Source organism: Scomber japonicus, chromosome 1 (assembly GCF_027409825.1).
Source record: "Scomber japonicus isolate fScoJap1 chromosome 1, fScoJap1.pri, whole genome shotgun sequence".
Classification (NCBI taxonomy): domain Eukaryota; kingdom Metazoa; phylum Chordata; class Actinopteri; order Scombriformes; family Scombridae; genus Scomber; species Scomber japonicus.
The window spans coordinates 25131086-25149233 of NC_070578.1; the positions used below are offsets into that span (position 1 = coordinate 25131086).

The following is an 18148-nucleotide window of genomic DNA, read 5'->3' on the forward strand; positions in this document are numbered from 1 at the left end:
GCACTCACCTTCAGGAAGTGAAACAAGTTACAAGGAAACTGAATGACAGCAAATTGACGTGATTCACGTGATGTGGAACATCAGAAGGTTTTTCAGTCTAGTGACAGAGCAGATTGTTAACTGCAGAGAAAGACGTAAAGAGGTTTAGTAAAATTAAGCAGTCAGGTGACATGACTCCAATGTGCGTGACTTACAAAAATGGCAAAGATAATTGAAAATAATTACTATTTACTGATAAATCCATGATAGGAAATGAGAGAGAGAACTGAGAGTTTAGCCACTGAGATTCAGGATGACTGACTGAACTCTTTCAGGATATGAGATTACAACATGAACCAAACTGGCAGCTGTGTCAGAGATGACATGTCAAACATTCAGGTTGTGAAACAGCTTTGACTCCCACTAAAGATTTATGTCATTTATAACACTAAACATGGAAACATGTCACTGGAACAACACAAGAAAACCAGAATGATTTTGTTGGCCATTATATTAATACAAATGTTATTTAAGAGCATATTAATCATTCAAACATTATATTTTCTTTCTTTTTTTTAATCTTGTGTGGATGTATTTGGGATGTGTCTGAAATAATTAGTGATATATTTGATGATGCAGCATTTTACATGACAACTGAGGCAATGCAAAGACAAAATGAAGAGCCAAAGGAGGGAAACTGGTAATATTTCAAAATTTTATTAACGAACATAATCTCTGAGGAACAACAGCAGTTCTCGCGCTCTCTGTACATGCAACTGTAGAAAATAACAATTTAGAATTTACTTTTCAGTTTTAGTCTTTTTTTCCCATCCATCCTCATTTTCAGTTTCTCTCGTTTTTATTTTTTTGTGATTTTTTTTCTTTCGTTTTTTTTGCAGGAAATCAACAACAGCTAAAGGTGAAAGTACTGGATTTCTGTTACAGCACTGACGATAGCATCAACAACCCCCACCCCCATTTATCCCCCCCCCCCTCCCCCCCTTAGCTGCTCCAACAATATGTACACAAATAAACTACATTGTACAAATAAAAAAATGTTACATGTTACATCATAATCACCTGCAGCGAGCGCACGCTGCTCGTTGCTGTTAGAACCCCACATTCTACGCAATTTTTCAGACTAGTACAAAGAGGAGGGTGCAAAACGTCCTGGGAGGTTTTATTTACAGAGCTATGTACAGTATGTCTCTTTCACGCATTACAAGGAGGAAAATTTACACAGCGGAGACCAACTTCAACTCAAAACATACCACAGGTGTCAGAAAAAACAAAAAGATAATAAATAGGTTATTTCTCACCATTTAAAGAGTAGTTCTCCATGCTTTTATTAGTCATTTTCCATTCTAAAACAAAAAGGAACAAAGAAACAGCTACAGTCTGGGTTTTAATTAAAAAATAAACAAAAGAAAACTAGAAAAAAAGGCTTGAAATCGTGATTCTATATAATGAAAAAATAGCAATTATGTATATTTATGTCCAGTAAGAAAAAAAAAAAACAACAACAAATAACAAATCTAAAATAAACATTATGAGTGAATGTGAGGAGAGTAGAGGTAATATGTTGCTGACTGAGGTGGTGTCAGGCTAGCATCTGTATCACCACGGCCAAGTGCTCTACTGTGCATCTGAGGACTGATGTGTGTGTCTTCTGTACTGAATTGATCCAGAAATCACTCTTTTTGCTAGTTTTAATATTCACACTGGAAAATCGACGTGGATGGATGTGTTTAGTCTATTGCTCTGTGCAGCGCTGTACTGCAGACCGAGGGGGTGGGGAGGGGGAAAAAAAAATCGCCTGTCAGTTGTTCAATGCGTGACTGTCTTGTGTCAACCATCACCATTTCAAGCCTTTGTGGTTCAAATAAATGACTGATTACAGGAGTAAAAAACAAAGGCAAGGGCTTAAACCGTTTTTTCTTTTCTTTTTTCTTTTTTTTTTTTAAAAAGGTGACACATGAAACGGAAACACATTTGATGTCTTGTAAACAATAGTGAGGGTGTGGTCGGTCAGGGCATAGTAACGGTATACATTCTGCTCAATAAGCAACGTGATTGACATGCCACTGGTGTTTATGCTTTATACAGGAACAAAAAACCCCTAAGATAAAACACAACAACATTCAAAACTACATACACCGAGTTAAAAAACACACAAGGATTCTGTGAACAAAAGACACCCTAAACCTCTTCCCCAAAAACTGTGTAAGAAACCAACAACAAAGTAAAACCAAAACATGGCGAACAGGGGTTTAAAAAAAACCAAAAACTAAATTTCTGGCTATTTGTATCCAAATATGTATGTATACCAACCAGGATGTGTGTGTTACTATACATCTAGCCACCTTGTCTGCACAGTGTAATAGCAACAACCATTGCACTTGACTAGACATACCATACACAGCTATGCTGACTGACAGTGTGTAAATCACTTAAATGTTTCAGATAATATTGCCATCAGGATACAGGAGCCGCTCTCACACACAGACAGGCAGCCTATGTGGTAGGTCAGGAAAGCTTTTGAAAAGACCCACTGAAAGTAGAGGATCACTACCAGTCATCACAAATCACCATTTTGATGAGATTATTTATTTTAACTGAGGACAATAAAAGTTTACACAGCATAGGCTGTTTCTTTCCCCCTCCGCTGTTTTGTTAATTTAAACTTTTGAGTTTATTCTGACAAGATTTAAGTCTCATAACTGTCTGCTTGGGGCCTGACACAATAACGTGATGATGGCAAATGCCAAGCAACACAACGGTCATATGAGGAAGTAACCTAACATTTAAAATCCCTGACAACACTAGCCAAAACCCCTTGCAGATTAAATACTTATAAAACTTAGAAGGCGGATGTGACTGGAGCTTCATGTTTGTTATTGTTGTTGTTATTGTGTTGGAATCCTGTGAGGGATCTGACCTCACTATGGGCTGTGCTAAAATTTAAATATATTTAAAAATACCCATTCAATTGAAAGGCCACGCGTCTTGTATGGGGCGTCAAAGCCAAATAAAGTTCATGGGTTTTCTGACACCACTGGCACCATCCAGTGAGTAAAGCTGGAACAGCACCTAGAAAACGTCAACTGCTTTCCAGTGACGGAGGAGCAGACAGACTGACACACCGATGTTAACAAGTCTAAGTGGAATGACACCTGTAAATGGAAGTGACAGCTCTTCAGTCCAACTAATGCAAAAAGAAACGAGGTGATGAACGACCCGTGTCCTGTCAGTTTTAGACAATGATGTTTTGTGATGATTAGAAATGATTTCAGTCCAATTTTTTGTATATTAAAACAAAATAAGGTAAATTAATTTGAAACTATTACACATTTATGTTATGCTTTTGCTCATGAATGACATCTCTCTTACTTTCATCCCACCCATATATATCTATGCGACTTTGCCCAACAATGAGTACATTTTTTTTTCACTGAAAAAGGCATTTTCTTGGTTCGAGATTTTTCAGATATAATTGTGTAGTAAAGCAATGAATAATAATCCTCTGTCTATTCTTTAAATAAATCCTCAACAACTATTCTGCTACATCTGAGGGACTATATGGTGGTTTGGCCTGTGAGAGGCCGGTTAAATCCAGAAGTGGTCTCTGTCAGCTATTTGTGTGTTGTTTGTTGTGGTGATCCACATCCAGGTGAGTTGCTTTATCTTAGCCTGGACTGAATCTAGAGATGGGATCATACAACTGTGCACTGGAGTCTTTCAAATACTGACAGAATCATGTACACATTTTGGCCCATGGATATGAGGGGGGAAAGTGCTGCCCAAAAGTGAACTGTACATAAAAAGATAATTTTTATTTCTTTTATGTTTTTTCTTTACACTTAACTGAGTGATATTACAGTACATAGGTTATTTACAACTGTGCAGTAATGTGTGGCAAAATAAATTATCTAGAAGGCAGCAAGAATACATTGGTTAACGAATATAAAAACTGTACATAATTTACGGAATACAACTTTTTTTCAGTTTTCTTTTGTTTTTTTTCCATTAAACTAATATTGGCTCTGTAGTGTTTCAAGTCACTTCCTCAGAAACAATGAAATGCCCAAGTAAAGAAATAGACAAAAACAATATTTCTCTCCACCTGCCAAAACCACAATTTTGTCAATAGTCTCTTTGAATCTCAACATTCGTTATGTTTGTTTCTTCTGGTTGTCCTGTGGTGTTTTTGCAGTCCATGGCGGTCTGATGTGTTTGTGTTGGAGCAAGCAGGGTGGCTGAGGAACACTCCGGGTCTGTCCTCAGGGATCCGTGCCTGTCCTCTTCTGTTTTAGCAAGGCTGAGAGGCTGCAGGATCAGTCTCTTCCTCTCAGACGTGCACACACATCGATATCCCTCAGCTGTATTCCAACCTGCTGCAGGTTCTGCCGCACAACTGTTTAGCTCGGCCTGGTGCAGTATGAACAGAGAGGGTGTCCTCTGGGTATACGGTCTTATAGCCCCAAATCCTTCGCCAGCTGGTTCTAGCTTCCTGGTCTGTCTGTCCCAGCTGTCTTGCTTTAGATACACATTGAAGATCCATATTATGCACCACAGCTCTGTGGACATCTTCTGGGTCAGCGCGCTGCACTAGTTCTCCTAGTCCACCAGGAGTCCTGAGTCAACAGGGGAGGTTTCTCTCCTCAGCCCTCCCTCAGGACAGGCACCACGCTTTTGGGTGAGCTCCTCTCTGATAACTCCTCTCAGTGGTGATGGTGGGTCTATTGAAGCAGGGACCAAAAACGAACGCAGAAAATATATCTCTGTCCCCTGTCTCACTGTAACTGAGCACTGAGGAGTTGTGTCCCAATGTCAGAGCCTCAAAGCAAAAACAGTTTTTGCTTTTCACACTCTGATCAAACGAAAGAATAAAAACTTTTGAGGATGAAAGTGCAAGTTGTGTATTTTCTTTTTCCCCAGTAAAAACAGGTTTCCTTCTTGACAGAAGGGAATCAAGAGCAAGTTTTTCCATCTGTACTCTTTTTCTATATAATATTTTTTCCTGTCTAAAGTCTTCAAACTTGCTAGCCCTTTCCATTCGTTCTGTTCAACGAAGTCTCTTTGAGAAGAAGTGATTCAGACGAAGTTTGCTCTCTATCTGTGAGCACAGGTGTGTCACGCAGGCAGCAGGACAAAGTCATCGTTGACATCAACCATTGGCACGTAGAAGGACGGCACTTCGTTGACACAGAGGGACTTATGCCCTGCTGGGTCTAGCTCCTGAACCTTCAACTGCCACTCCATTCTTTGCACTGCGTTGAGGGCTGCTGCCTCATGCTGTTGCCGCATCAACAAACATGTCTAGGAAAAGGAGAAAGCGAACATAAATCCACCCGCCAAGCACTCAAGACTATGATATCAATACCTTTAAATCAAGACATAACAGCACATATTAGCCGACTACACAGTGTTGCTATTTACCTTCATGCGGTCATATTTATCATCCACGTCCTGGATCCAGGAAATGAACTGACGAGCGTTGAAGCGATCTCTCACAGATTTGTTCTCATCACCCTGAGAAAACAAAACAAATACAATGCAGATGATGTTATAATAGCTGCCATATTCTCTTTTTAAATCACTCACAACTGACTCAACACTTTAGTATGTATTTGTGTATTTCCTACCTGGCTTTCTGATGGCATGTTGTATACTTCAGAGTCCAAAAGCATGGTGCAGGCGCTGAATGGCACAGCCTGATTGGCTATTGTCCTGGCAGCTCTGCAATGGACCCGTAACACTTCCTGCTCACATGAGACGATCAGCTTCTCCTGTGAACAACAAGATAAAGACAAATAATATGTATTAGATATATAGATGGACAATAAGATGAATAACAGACTGGTTGGTGGGGTCGATAGAAGTGCGTCTTGACCATAAAGCTGCTCTGTATGTTTTATTAAATTAGTCTTCACTTTATTAGAGAGGTAAATTAGATTTCTGCAGTTCACTCTGGCACAACCAGAGTAGAGGGTATGCAGATTTCACTTCATTTCTATTAAAAACAGAATTTGATCTGTGGTGCTGTATGTATGAAAGTGGGAACAGGGAGTGAGCAATAACTGAATTAATAGATAAGGAATAAGCTTTGAAAATAAGAAATGTGAATGTGTCACGTCATGCAATATATTCCTTACCCGTTCTATGCTGTGCTGCAACCTGAGCTTCCCTCTCACTGCCTCCTGTTGTCTGAAGAGCTCCTTCAGAGGTTCTGACAGCGATGGAGGTGGGGCAATCTGATGAACAAACAACACAGACCATTCAATTCAATTTTTATTATACCAGAACAGACAGTATACACACTATAGTTTTTATTTACATTTCCACAGTAAGACATTATACCACTAAAAAACATGCTATGCAATAATAATAATAATAATAATGAAAACAATAAACATTGTTTCAGTATTGTGAGCTATTAGATAATTTATCAGATTCAGGGAATTTACCACAGGGATGTGAAGCTTGCTGAGGGGCTTGCCATCCAGCAGGTAGGAGCCGGTATAGGTCACATACTCGGCATAACACTGTGGGGCCTGTGGGGTGATGTAGCACAGAATCTTCCTCTTTTCCTCAATCTTCTTCCTGATCTGCAGGTACTCAAAGTAGGGGTTGGAACGGTCACTATGGTAAGGCTCAATATCATCCAGCTTGATGGCATTGACCACTACAGCCAAAGTCTGCTGGATCATTTCCCTGGTCTGCTGCATTGCTGTGTTCACCAGCTGGACCTGGACCTGCTGCCCAGCCGAGCGTGGAAATTTCCTCTTCCGTGGGTGCTGGGTCTGAGATTCCTCTTCATCAATGGGAAGAGGACGACCTTTAGTGGTCTTACTAAGAACCACTGACGCCGAGGTGGTCACAGAAGTAGGTACAGACACTGCTGGGGTTGAATTCGATGCAGCAGAGGAGACACTAAGCACAGTTTCTTTGTCTTTCTTCAGCGTTGAGAAGGTAGAGGTGGGTGTTGGAGTTCTCGTAGGAATAGGGTTAATGCTCACTGCTGGACTGGTCGTTACTGGGGTGGCAGTTGCAGAAGAGGTCATGCTGGAGGTAGGAGGGACAGCAGCAGCAGAGGGATTGTTCTTGGCGCGATTGCGGGTCATCCTTTGAGGGATTTCCTCCACCTTCTTGGGGGTATCTATAGTGGGGGACACTGTAGTCAGAGTCACCGGGGTCAGCTTGGATGTGGCCTCTTGAGTGTCGGAGAGTTCCACTGTGCTGGAGAGGGTGACTGCCATTGGGATCTGCGGAAGAGGACTGCATGATAGGGATTCTGCTACAGGCTCAGACATCTCCTCCTGTCTCACCTCTGACTTGATAGCTGACACTGAATCCAGGGGTAATGGCAAGGACTCAGTCAGGGAGTGGATCTGCATGTGATGTTGCTGAGTTGCGTCTGATTTCACAGGCGAATACAGCAGATTGGGATCCGACTCCTCAGGTCCTCCATAAGGTCCCTTTCTTTCCAACATGCTGCTCTGTTGTGTGAGAGACAGAGAGCTATTGACTGGCACACTCTGAGGCTCAGGTTCCAACTCTTGCTGGAAGTTATCATGTGGTGACGGTACAACCAGGTCTTGTCTGGTAGGTTCGTCTAGCCCTAGGTCTACATCAGGGCATGAAGTCTTAGCTAAGCTTGGTAGGTCCACCTCCATTATGTCTGGGTCATCCACATCTGTGATGGTATGTCTAATGTGGGTCGGTACAGTCTTGTTGTGATCAGCTAGTTCTGGGTCTCGAGCCTCTGCTTCTTCAGACTTGTCTGGGAGTGGTAAGTCAGGCAAGGAGAATGGTCCCAGGTCATCCAGTTCATCTGCATCAGCAGAGAATGGGTCTGCCCAGGGCACCACTGGCTCAGGGCCCACAGCTGGAGCCAAGTCAGCATCAGTGGTAGCACTGAAGCTGTGTGGGCTCTGTCTGCTGTCTGGCTCTACACATGCTGATTCTGTGTCCATCTCTGGACTTTCCTCTATGTTAGGCTTGTTGCAGTCCTGGAAGAAAGACTCCAGCCTAGTGGAGGATGAAGAGGTGTTTAAATAGTTGGGTTCACCATCCATAGCAGTGTCAGGCCTCTCAGGGGAAGGGATATCAGCCACAGCCTCCTTCTGCTCATCAAAGTCCTCTGGGTCCTCTTTGTGCCACCTGTTCCAGGTGGCGTACGGGGGAGTGACAGAAGGGTGTCCAGACATGTGCTGCATGTCGTTGTCTGAGTGAGAGTAAGGACTGGTTATTTTGGAGACAGCAGCCTCTATCTCCCCGTACGTCCTGTGGGGAGATTTGAGGTCCATATCAGGATTCCAACCCATGTTATGATCAAAGCAGTTCTCTCCATGGTTGGGTGCAGTGTGTGTTGGGGAGAGCTCGTGGACCTCTGGATCCTGATGATCCGGAGACTCTGCAGGCCAGCTCTTCCTCAGAGGATCCTCAACTTGAGGGGAGAAGGAACAGGGCTCCGTTGTATGCTCTGGCTCCTCCATTACACAGTGATCTGCATCAGCTCTTTCATCCAAATCACCCTCCTCCTCATCTTCTTCCTCCTCTTCTTCATCTTCCTCCTCTTCCTGTTCCTGTTCCTGTTCCTGTTCCTCTGTGACAGAAGGAAGATCTGAAAGGACCAGGTTAGGCTCACTGTGGTGAGGTTCAGAGATGTCATCGATGTCCAGCGGTGGCAAAGCAGCAGGGGCTGGGGTTGGTGGTGCAGCAATGTCGAAGCAGGGCTCCTGAGGGTCTGGTCGGTGAACCGGTGTTGAGGGTTTCGGCAAGAAACTGTTGTACACGCTGTCAGGAAGGTGCTCATTACCCTCTGTGCCAGCAAGAGTTGGTGCTGACATATCTGGCGTTGGATGGGCTGGCTCCCGTCGAGGAGACAACATTCTTATTGGGGAGAAATAGGGTGATGACAGGCACTCCAGCCTGTCTGCAGATGCCGATTTCTCTTCTAGAGTTTGTGAGGAAGCTTGATCAAATTCAGCAGCTGAATCACTCTGCTGTCGAAGGAACTTGTCAGCTTCAGCTTTGAATTCGTCCTCCAGAGGCCTGCGGACATCAGAGGATGCAGAACGGCTGACAAGTGGGAGCTGGAGGTTCTTTGCAGGAGTAGGGCAGGTGCCCTCCTGGAAACCTTGGGAGTTAGAGTACCTGCTGGGTGCAAAACAGAAATACATTAGAAAATAGTCAACAAAGCAAAACTCGCTATAAATAAATCAAAACAGTAAACCACAGTAATGTAAATGTAATGTTTAAATACCTTTCAAAGAAGGAAGGTGAGCAAGCGTTCATAGACATAGTCATAGCTGAGGAATTCTGGCAGTCCAGTCCATCCAGCATGATGTCAGGGTAATCTTCTGCACTGCAAGATGGGGTCCGAGGAGTCTGCATGACTTCTTCATAGCTGGGGCAGGAGATGACAGATGTTGGCGTGGGGACACCAGTTGGCCTGTTCTGATCTGGTCTGGGAGAAGCAGGAAGATTCTCCTTCATTTGGTGTCCAGCCAGCCAGTCCTTAGAGTTTTGACTGTCAGTGGGCTGGAACTTCCTGCTTGGAGACATCATTTGGGCTGGGAGACCCACTTCCTTCAGCTTCTTCTCTTTAAGACCGGACTCCAGGCTGTTGGATTTCTTTGATGATAACTCACTGCGATTTTTCCGGACTTCCTCTGTGGACTTGGTTTTGTCCTTGAGTTTAGGATCCCCTGACTTGGGTCTCAGCTTCTCCATCTGCTTCATCCTTTCTTTATGCCTCTTGTGGCGCTCTTCAATCTCCTGGTCTTTTAGACTCAGCATCTGACCAAAACTTGTAATCTGATAATCACCGTCCACCAGCAGTTTTTCGCGTGGACGATTATCTTTCCGCACTGTCTCTTTGGACTGAGTGAGCTTTTCATTTTCATCCTTAGCCTTTGATTTGCTGTGGTCCATTCTGTTGTCTTTGTCCAATGTATCCCGATTTCGGTCTTTTTTCATATCAAATTTGGGACTCTCTTCTTTTGATCTGTCTCTCAGAACAGTTACCTGGGGCCCATCTTTCAACCCCAACTTCACATCCTCTTTGGAGTGTTTAAATGACCCAAAGCCATCCATGTATTTATTCTTCTCCTCCTTAATTTTTTCCTTGTGTTTTTCTTTTTTCTTTTTGTCCTTCATCCTGTCACTGATGACACCAGTTGCTTTGTCCTTTTTGGACATCTCTTTTTCAAATTCCAATGTTTTATCAAAGTCATCTTCACCATCTCCCTTACCTCCATATGGGAAAGTGTAAGGGTCTGCCTCTAGTGGCATGGGCTCTTTTTCAAAAGGTAAGCTCTCTCTGCGACTGTAAGATTCTCTGATCTCCTCTGTCTTGTCACGTTTGTCCCCTTTGTCTTTCTTGACCTTTTCTTTCTCCTTGTCATGGCTTTTCTTGGACGAGGATGAAGAGGAATGTCGATGCCTCTCTTTCTCTCTGAACTTATCCTGGGGTGTAGATATAGACAGGGAGTCTCTCCTGTCTTCAGTCACATCTGTCAGGCTGATGGAGTCATAATAACTAGTGAGGACTGGCTCGTGACCTCGGTCAGTGAAACTGTCCGAAGAGATTTCACTGTTCTTGTCATTAGAGTCATCCTTGTAGTCATTCATAGCTTCCTCCTCCAATTTTTCTAAGAGGGACTTTTCATTCTCACCGCTGCCTTTTGAGGGTTTTCTTTCCTTAGAATGGTCCAGCTTGTCTTTATATTTGCTCTTTGTCTTTTCTTCACTGGTATCCCTTTTGTCCAACAGCTTCTGCTTATTTTTCTTTTCTTGATTTGAGTCCACTGACATTCTGTCTTTTCTTTCCTTATGTTTTGCATCCACAGAGTCTTTCTTGTCTTTGTTATGTTTCTCTAGAGAGCCTTTCCTCTCTTTACCTGTGTCAAATGTGGCCTTTTCTTTCTTCTTTTCTTTGTGTTCTTTCTCTTTTGCCTTTTCAGTGTTATGTTTAGCCTCTGCAGAAGATTTCCGGACTTTTTCTGAAGGGAAGTGATCCAGCTCATCCTGATCAGGTGTTGAGTCTTTTCTGATGGAGTCAGACACAAGTGCACCACCACCATTGTAGCTGTCCTCATCATCATCACTTTCATCAGTGAAAATGTCAGCTATCTTGAACCATGTTTTCTCTCGAATTTTCTCAGGTTTTCTTTCCTCTTTCTTCACCTCGATGAAATCCTTCTCCCTCTCAGCATGTTTGTCTTGAGAGGCCTTTTCTTTTTTGTCCTTGACCTGTTCTGATGACATCTTTCGATCTTTGTCTTTGCCATGAGACTCTTTATGTTTGTCTTTGGCCCCTTCCTTCTTGTCTTTGGTGCTACGGTCTGCATCCTTTTCCTTGACAGCTTTTTCTGTGGAGCTTTTCTCACTCTTCTCCTTCTCCTGATCAGCTCCTCTGTCTTTTGTTTTATCCTTGTGCTTATCAGCTTTTGTCTTCTCTCGTTTTTCCACTCCCTCACCCTTCTTTTCCTTCTCCTTTCCAGAGTGGTTTCTTTCTCTGACATCACAGGATTTACTGACAGCATCAATGTCTTTGAAGAAAGTATCATTGCCATATTCATCTCTTATAGATTCTTGCTTGATTTTAATGTCCTTTCTTTCCTTCGTGAACTCATATGAGTCTTTGCGGTCTCGACTAACGTCCAGAGAATCTTTCTCTTTTTTGTCTTTGAGAACATCTGTGGACTCTTTCCGCTTCTTCTCTTTTTCAACTGAGTGACTGGAGTTTAATTTTTGTTTTTCTGACCAGTCTTTTTTCTTTTCATTAGTCTTTTCTGAAGAGTCTTTGTCTTTCTTCTTTGATGTGACTTCTTTCTCAGATCTTTTCTCGTTATGATCTGATTTCTTGTCCTTGACTTTGTTTTCTTTCCTCCTTGTCTCTTCCTTAACAGTCTCAACAATTAGTTTAACAGCATTGTTGGCTTTGTATTCCTTGTACTCTTTGACAGGAGCGTCCCAGCTGTCATCTCCATACAGGGAGGAGTCCGAGGACATCTCTGAGCCCCATCTGTCATGATGGTCATCTGAGGCACTGAGCTTTGTGTCCTCCAGGTTGAGGAAACGGTTGTTAACATCATAGCTTTCATACTCTGACTCTTCCTTCGGTGCCTTTTCCTTTTTACATTTCTCCTTCTCCTCCTTGGTGTTTTTCTCCTTGTCCACCTTTAGATGCTTTTCCTCTTTCTGCTCACTCTTCCTGTCTGCCTTTGAGGAGGACTTCTCCTTGGACTTTTTCTTCTTCTCCTCTTTGTGAGCTTTTTGTTTATCCTCCTTGGGCTTCTCCTTCTCCTTGACATTTCTGTCCTTGTCAGATTTTACAGGCTTTTCCCTCTCTTCCTTATTTGTCTTGTCCTTGGTTGAGTCCTTTGTTTTCTTATTTTTCTCCTCTTTCACTGTTCTATGCAAATCTTTTCCAGATGACCAATCCTTATCTTCAGACTTGCTTTTTGACAGCCTATCCTCCTTTTTTGAATGGTCTTTTTCATGTTTAGATAACTTGACTTTGCTCTCAGCTGGGGATTCTGATTCAACAATTAAGGACTTTTGCCTTGAATCGTCATAATCAAAAGAATAGCTTTTGACAAATTTCTCATTCATGTCTTGATTAAGAACTAGACTTGGAGCTTTGTCCTTTTCCTTATTTTTGTGCTTGTGCTTCACTTTATGCTTTTTCAGCACTTTGCCATCTACATCAGTTTTGGAGGCCGTACTGTCTGCATTAGAGTTTTTGTAGAGCTCAGAGTTTTTCTTGTCTACCATGTTACTGTGCACATTGTTATTCTTCTTTTTGTTCTCCTGTGCTTTCCTCTTCACTTGTTTTATTGACTCCACACTGGAATCAGCAGAGGAGTAGTCAGACTCACTGGACAGTCTTGTTCTGACAGAGTCTGAGAGAGAACTGACGTCTGACCATGTTGGAGATGACACTGTCTTCCAGCCATCTGTCCTCCACTGCTTTGGGTGCTGTTCTGCTAACGATGGCGTTTGTTTCTGAGAGTTCAAGTTTCCGTGGGAGGAGGAAGAGGATGCGTTAAAGCCAGGGGAATCTTTCAGGCTCGTTGCAGAAGAGTCCTTTATACTATTTGAGCCCTTATCATCCTCACTCTCCATATCTCCACAATCAGAGTCAGATGTACAAAATTTGTCATTTACTTTACCAAACCGGACTTCTTTACTGACATTGTTTTTATTCTCCTTCTTTCGCTTCTTTTTGACTTTATTCTTGTCTTTTTGTTGTTTAGAGCTCAGGCTGCCAGAGTCTCTAGTCTTGGTATTTGTTTGTTGGGCCTGTTGCCGTGGCGTAGGCGCTGGTGTGAAACACAACGTCCCATCATCCTCGTCTGAACTGTTACTGTCAGAGATGATCCGCCTGACAGTTTTCTTTGGTGTGAGCGAGTTGCTTTTGGAATAGGTTTTAACCTCCATCTTGGGTATGGAGATGAAGCTGTTGGGCTTGGTGACCGGGTCCTTACGGAAGTCTTTTTTCAAGAGGTGCTTGTCATCCACAGGAGGGACACGTTCCTCCTCATCATCCTCATCAAATTCGTATTCATCTTTGACGGGTGTGACTGCAGATTTAGGAGGGTCTGCTGTTTTCCCTTTCAATTTCAGGCCCTTCTCAAACTCTGAGTCTGTGTTATTGCCATCAACAGAGCTGGATGGGGCAAATGAAGGGGCATCTTCCTCCTCTGAAGATTCTGTTGACAGTAAAAAGAGGAAAAATCAACACACAATTTACATGAACACTTACAGCCCCATCTACTTGTTACATAACCACTAAATATCTGCAGTATATAACTGACAACAGTCGTGTGTCATGATGTTACTTACCTGATGAACTTTCTTCACTTGAGGTGTAAGTGCCTTTCCCCAGCAACAGATTCAGCATTGTTGGAGAGTTGGCAACCTTCAATGGTGTTTCACCTCGTCTGTTGCTTTGACGTGGGTCTCCTCCATACCGTAAAAGTAGCTTAACAACCTGAAACAAATTAAAAAAAATAAGTTTATATAAATTACAGTTGAAGAGGTAATTTTAACCAGTTCTTGTGAATTTAGAGGTCAAACACAAAGGTCAATGTGCCACTAGTTTTACAGATATTATTAAGTCATACATGAGTCATAAAAAATCTTGACAAAGAGTCAGAGTAATGCTCTTCCTACTTTCCTTACAACTCTGATTATAATGTTGAGTGATCAAACAAAATCTTTACTAACAAAACATATTTTATTTACCTTGAAATGTCCATTGTTGGATGCATCATGTAGAGGAGTGTCATCATCCAGACCCTTGGTGTTGACCTCTGCTCCGGCTGCCAGCAGCTGCTTGGCCACATCATAGTACCCCCTGTTGCACGCCTCATGCAATGCAGTCCAGCCTAATCATAGGAATAATTGCCATGTGAGAGGTTTATGCAGCATATGAATGAATTTATGTCACTACATGCACAGAATAGAGGACAGTCTGTACACAAAGTCTCTCACCTGCAAAGTCTTTTACATTCACATCAGCTCCCTCGCTGATGAGCTCCTTGATGCGGCGTACCTCTCCACGGATTGCTGCTCTGTGCAGCCGAGTCTCTCCTCTCTCATTTCGTTTATTCACTTTGTCTTTGGTTTTAGATGCAGAGTTTGGCGTTCCCTTCTGACCCAGACTGGACTGTGACTGGTGCTTTGGTGTTGTGTCTGGTGATAGCGGACAAACGTGAGACAGTTCACTTCAGCACTTGAATGGAATACATTTTTTTAAAGCATTAAAAAAAACAAAACAAGCGTAACTCATTATTTCCATTTGTATTACTACTGCTATTCAAAACAGCTTGTGGGAAGTGCTTACAGCCACAAGGGGGCAACCTTACTCTGACAATCGGTGGCAGATTGGTTGGACCCACTTAACTTGAGCTCATTTCATCACATTTACAAGATTAAACCCAAGCCTTAATCACATTTACATTATTGAGTTTGCACAGCTATTGTCCCAAATGATATTTGAAACTCACTCACTTAATCTATGTCCATGCCTTCAGGCATGCAACAAAGGAATTAACATATAAATAAAAATGGCTATGCATTAGTCCTCACCAACTGAATTCTACCTCAAATGTCAACAATAACAGAAAAAGTACAAAACTGCAACAATGATGTTTTTTTAACAATCTAATACATTTACAGCCCTATGCATTTGTCTAAAGGCAATAAATGTTTCATTTGAGGGGATACAGGACAGAGAAAATTTAATGAATAATTGCAGCAGATACGACATTAGATAACAAATAAACAAAAGCTAAATGCTTGGAGGTTTTTCTCTTTTGAGTGTGATTTGTTTCTGCTGAGATTGCACCATTGGTTCCAGGCTAACGCAATACCAACAGGGCAGTTACTTTCATTTCCTTGATGGTCCTATGCTGCAATTCAGACAAACAATTCCACTGTTGTAGATGAACAAATATGTGACTGTTATGGCTGGAAAGATAAAACAACCACTTTCACTGTTGCCATATTGCAGCTGTAATGAGAATTATTATGGATTAGCTTGTATATCTAAATTCTGTCCAGAGACAGTGTAGGTCTGAGATGTGTCAGAAATACAGCAGGCAACCTCCAGAAATAAAACAATCAACATCATGCCTCAGCCCCCCGCCTTTAATTATTTACCTTCATTACTCTTCCACACACACTTTCACAGTCTACATATTAAGTTCCATCCCATCCCTCTTTCCTTGTCTGCCACCCGTCTACAGGAGACGTGGCCCCCATGATAAGCACGCACCTGGACTGTTGACGGACTCTTCAGCTGTCATTTGCATGAGCAAGGCCACCTGCTGCCGCTCAGAGAGGGGGTACCCGGCCCGGATCCCTGGCATCCCCATTCCAAACGGCAAGCCCGCCTTCCGGGTGTTGGTGGGCTCCTTTTTAATGCGCTTCCGCTCTGGACCTGGTTTCTCTGTAATGAAAGTGAGAGGCGAGAAGCAAAGTTAATTTTGGTTGGCTGTGAGGACATACATGAAAATACACATATATATGCACACACAAATCTAATTTGCTTGTGCAAGGGAACAGTAATAGGTGTGTTTTTAGTGTTTCACTGTTGTTGACTTCCAATATTATTATGAAATCATCCTCCACATAAATACAATGTGTACTTCTGTGTTGGTATGAAAAACTAATTAAGTATATCACAACAACAGGGCTGGGACTACTGATTATTTTCACTTTTATTTAATTAATTTTTTTAATGAGTTATTTAGTCTTTATGTGATAAGAAAAATAATGACAAATAAACTTATACTGCTTACTTAAAGTCCAACCACACAAAGCATTCAATGACAAATCGTGTTTCCATTTCCACTGCAAAAAGTCAGCTACTTTCCGCTTCTCTGTAAAACACATTTATATTCTCATACTGTATACGTAGTCCAGTATGTAGAGGTTTGCTGCTAGAAAGGGGTGACTTTTATGTTTATTACCCAGCTGCCCCTGAGGAAGGGAGGGGCCAGTAGGCAGCGTGTTTATGTCTGTCTGTCTCCAAGCCAATCAGTCTGAATCGGGAAGAGAAGGAAGAGGGTGTGACTTGGCAGAACCACAGTTATTATGAAATTGTTGGTGTGCATTTCAATTCAACATGGCCTTGCCAAGGTCACCACATGCCTGCCTGCTCGCCTGCCAGGCTGACTGGAGACACAGTGCTACTGGACAAAAGCAGCTGCTCCACAGAGACACACCCAGCAATTATTTTCAGTGGCAACATACCATGTGATGACCCTTTGGAGAGAGTAATGCTACACATGATGACTGTAACATTTCATCACCAGGGGCAACAGCTCCTATAGCCCAGCAAGAAAAAACTAGCAACAATACACACTCGTGCCACAAAATAGAAACGGCAGAATCAAAACGTGCATCTGCAGAGACATCAGAGGAGCAGTGGATGTGTCTGAGCCTGATTTTTGAGGGACTTTTTTTTCCATTCCAAGACTGGCCCCATTGCTCAAGGCCACAAACACATAAGGCAAGAAGGAAACATGGTGAATTGCGCTTCCGGTGGCTAAAGGCTTTCCAGAAAAACATTTTTCCAGTCACAAGTACAGAGCTGATGAACTTTCACTAACATCTGTGAATACTTACAGCTAATGTGCCCCCACCCCTCTTTGATACACTCTCACGTTCTCCAAAGCATTTGCCATTTAGACACATTCCTTCTGCTAAGACTTTAACAGCAGGAACCACAGAAGGAGCCCAAACATGTTTTTTGAGCAGCCGAACAGAGAAAGTGCTACGCTAGCTTTTCCAGGGTATGTTTACAAGATTGGGAACCAGAAAGGCGGTTATTACCCTGATGCACAGATACAGGGAAATGCTACTAAACAACATACAAGGCCTCAGTCTCATGACTCAGTTACAAGATTTATCATCAGTTGCAGCTACTGGTCTGCTCATCTCTGGCATGAATTAAGACTCCAGGTAACACAAATCTAAATTAAGATGGGACAGTGTTTCATTTACAGACAAATGATCTTCACCCGCATATAGACATCAGCTTGCAGAGATCACTTTAACCTGACAACAGTCAAGTTATTTGACCCATCATCAATTTAATTGTGGAATTAACATTAATTAGCAAAAGCTGATACGACCTGCCAGTGGTTAGCATTGGAGCTTAATACGTCAGAGTGTTTTTCCAATCTTAGTGTCAGAACTCAAGAGACCCTCGCACCGATGTGTCCAAATAATTTTTCACACTTGCATATGGGCCAAAAAGCACTGCAGGCTGTCGTAAAGGAGAGCAGCGCTGCAACAGTAACAGGGTGAGGTGGACATAACACAATGAAGAAAGATTTAACATTTGATTATACCAATCCATTATGATATGTGCCGTACAGTCCTAAAACCGATCCTTTAGGTGATTCATTATCACAGGAGTCAAAAATATATATGTGGAATGAGACATGTGGAATATTAAATTATACACATGGACAATTACATGACATAGTGTGACTGCTCCCACAGCATGTCGTTCTGTTGGATGTCTATTTAGGGAAGACAGCTAGGGCTTTTTATGTGTCTCAGTAAAATTATATTACTGAGCTTACAGACAGGGTTGAAACCTTACTCTCCTCACTGCTTTGAAACTGGACTAACAAGACAA

At 42.4% G+C, this 18148-nt stretch overlaps 1 protein-coding gene across 3 annotated transcripts in view; it reads right to left on the reverse strand.

The window, feature by feature from the left end:
• Positions 1 to 682: 682 nt before the first annotated feature.
• The window catches only part of ankrd11 (ankyrin repeat domain 11), a 114574-nt gene continuing 97108 nt past the window's right edge, over positions 683 to 18148 (reverse strand). For 2 of the 3 annotated variants that reach the window (XM_053324541.1, XM_053324542.1), the window contains 10 exons: positions 15773 to 15946; positions 14488 to 14688; positions 14239 to 14381; positions 13837 to 13984; positions 9248 to 13703; positions 6447 to 9141; positions 6135 to 6233; positions 5625 to 5768; positions 5419 to 5511; positions 683 to 5298 (listed from right to left, as the gene is read on the reverse strand). In XM_053324541.1, coding sequence (XP_053180516.1) covers positions 5113 to 5298; positions 5419 to 5511; positions 5625 to 5768; positions 6135 to 6233; positions 6447 to 9141; positions 9248 to 13703; positions 13837 to 13984; positions 14239 to 14381; positions 14488 to 14688; positions 15773 to 15946 — 8339 coding nt within the window. In that variant the 3' untranslated portion in view covers positions 683 to 5112. The remainder of the gene's footprint in view (positions 5299 to 5418; positions 5512 to 5624; positions 5769 to 6134; positions 6234 to 6446; positions 9142 to 9247; positions 13704 to 13836; positions 13985 to 14238; positions 14382 to 14487; positions 14689 to 15772; positions 15947 to 18148) is intronic. The other variant, XM_053324543.1, reaches the window with a different exon arrangement.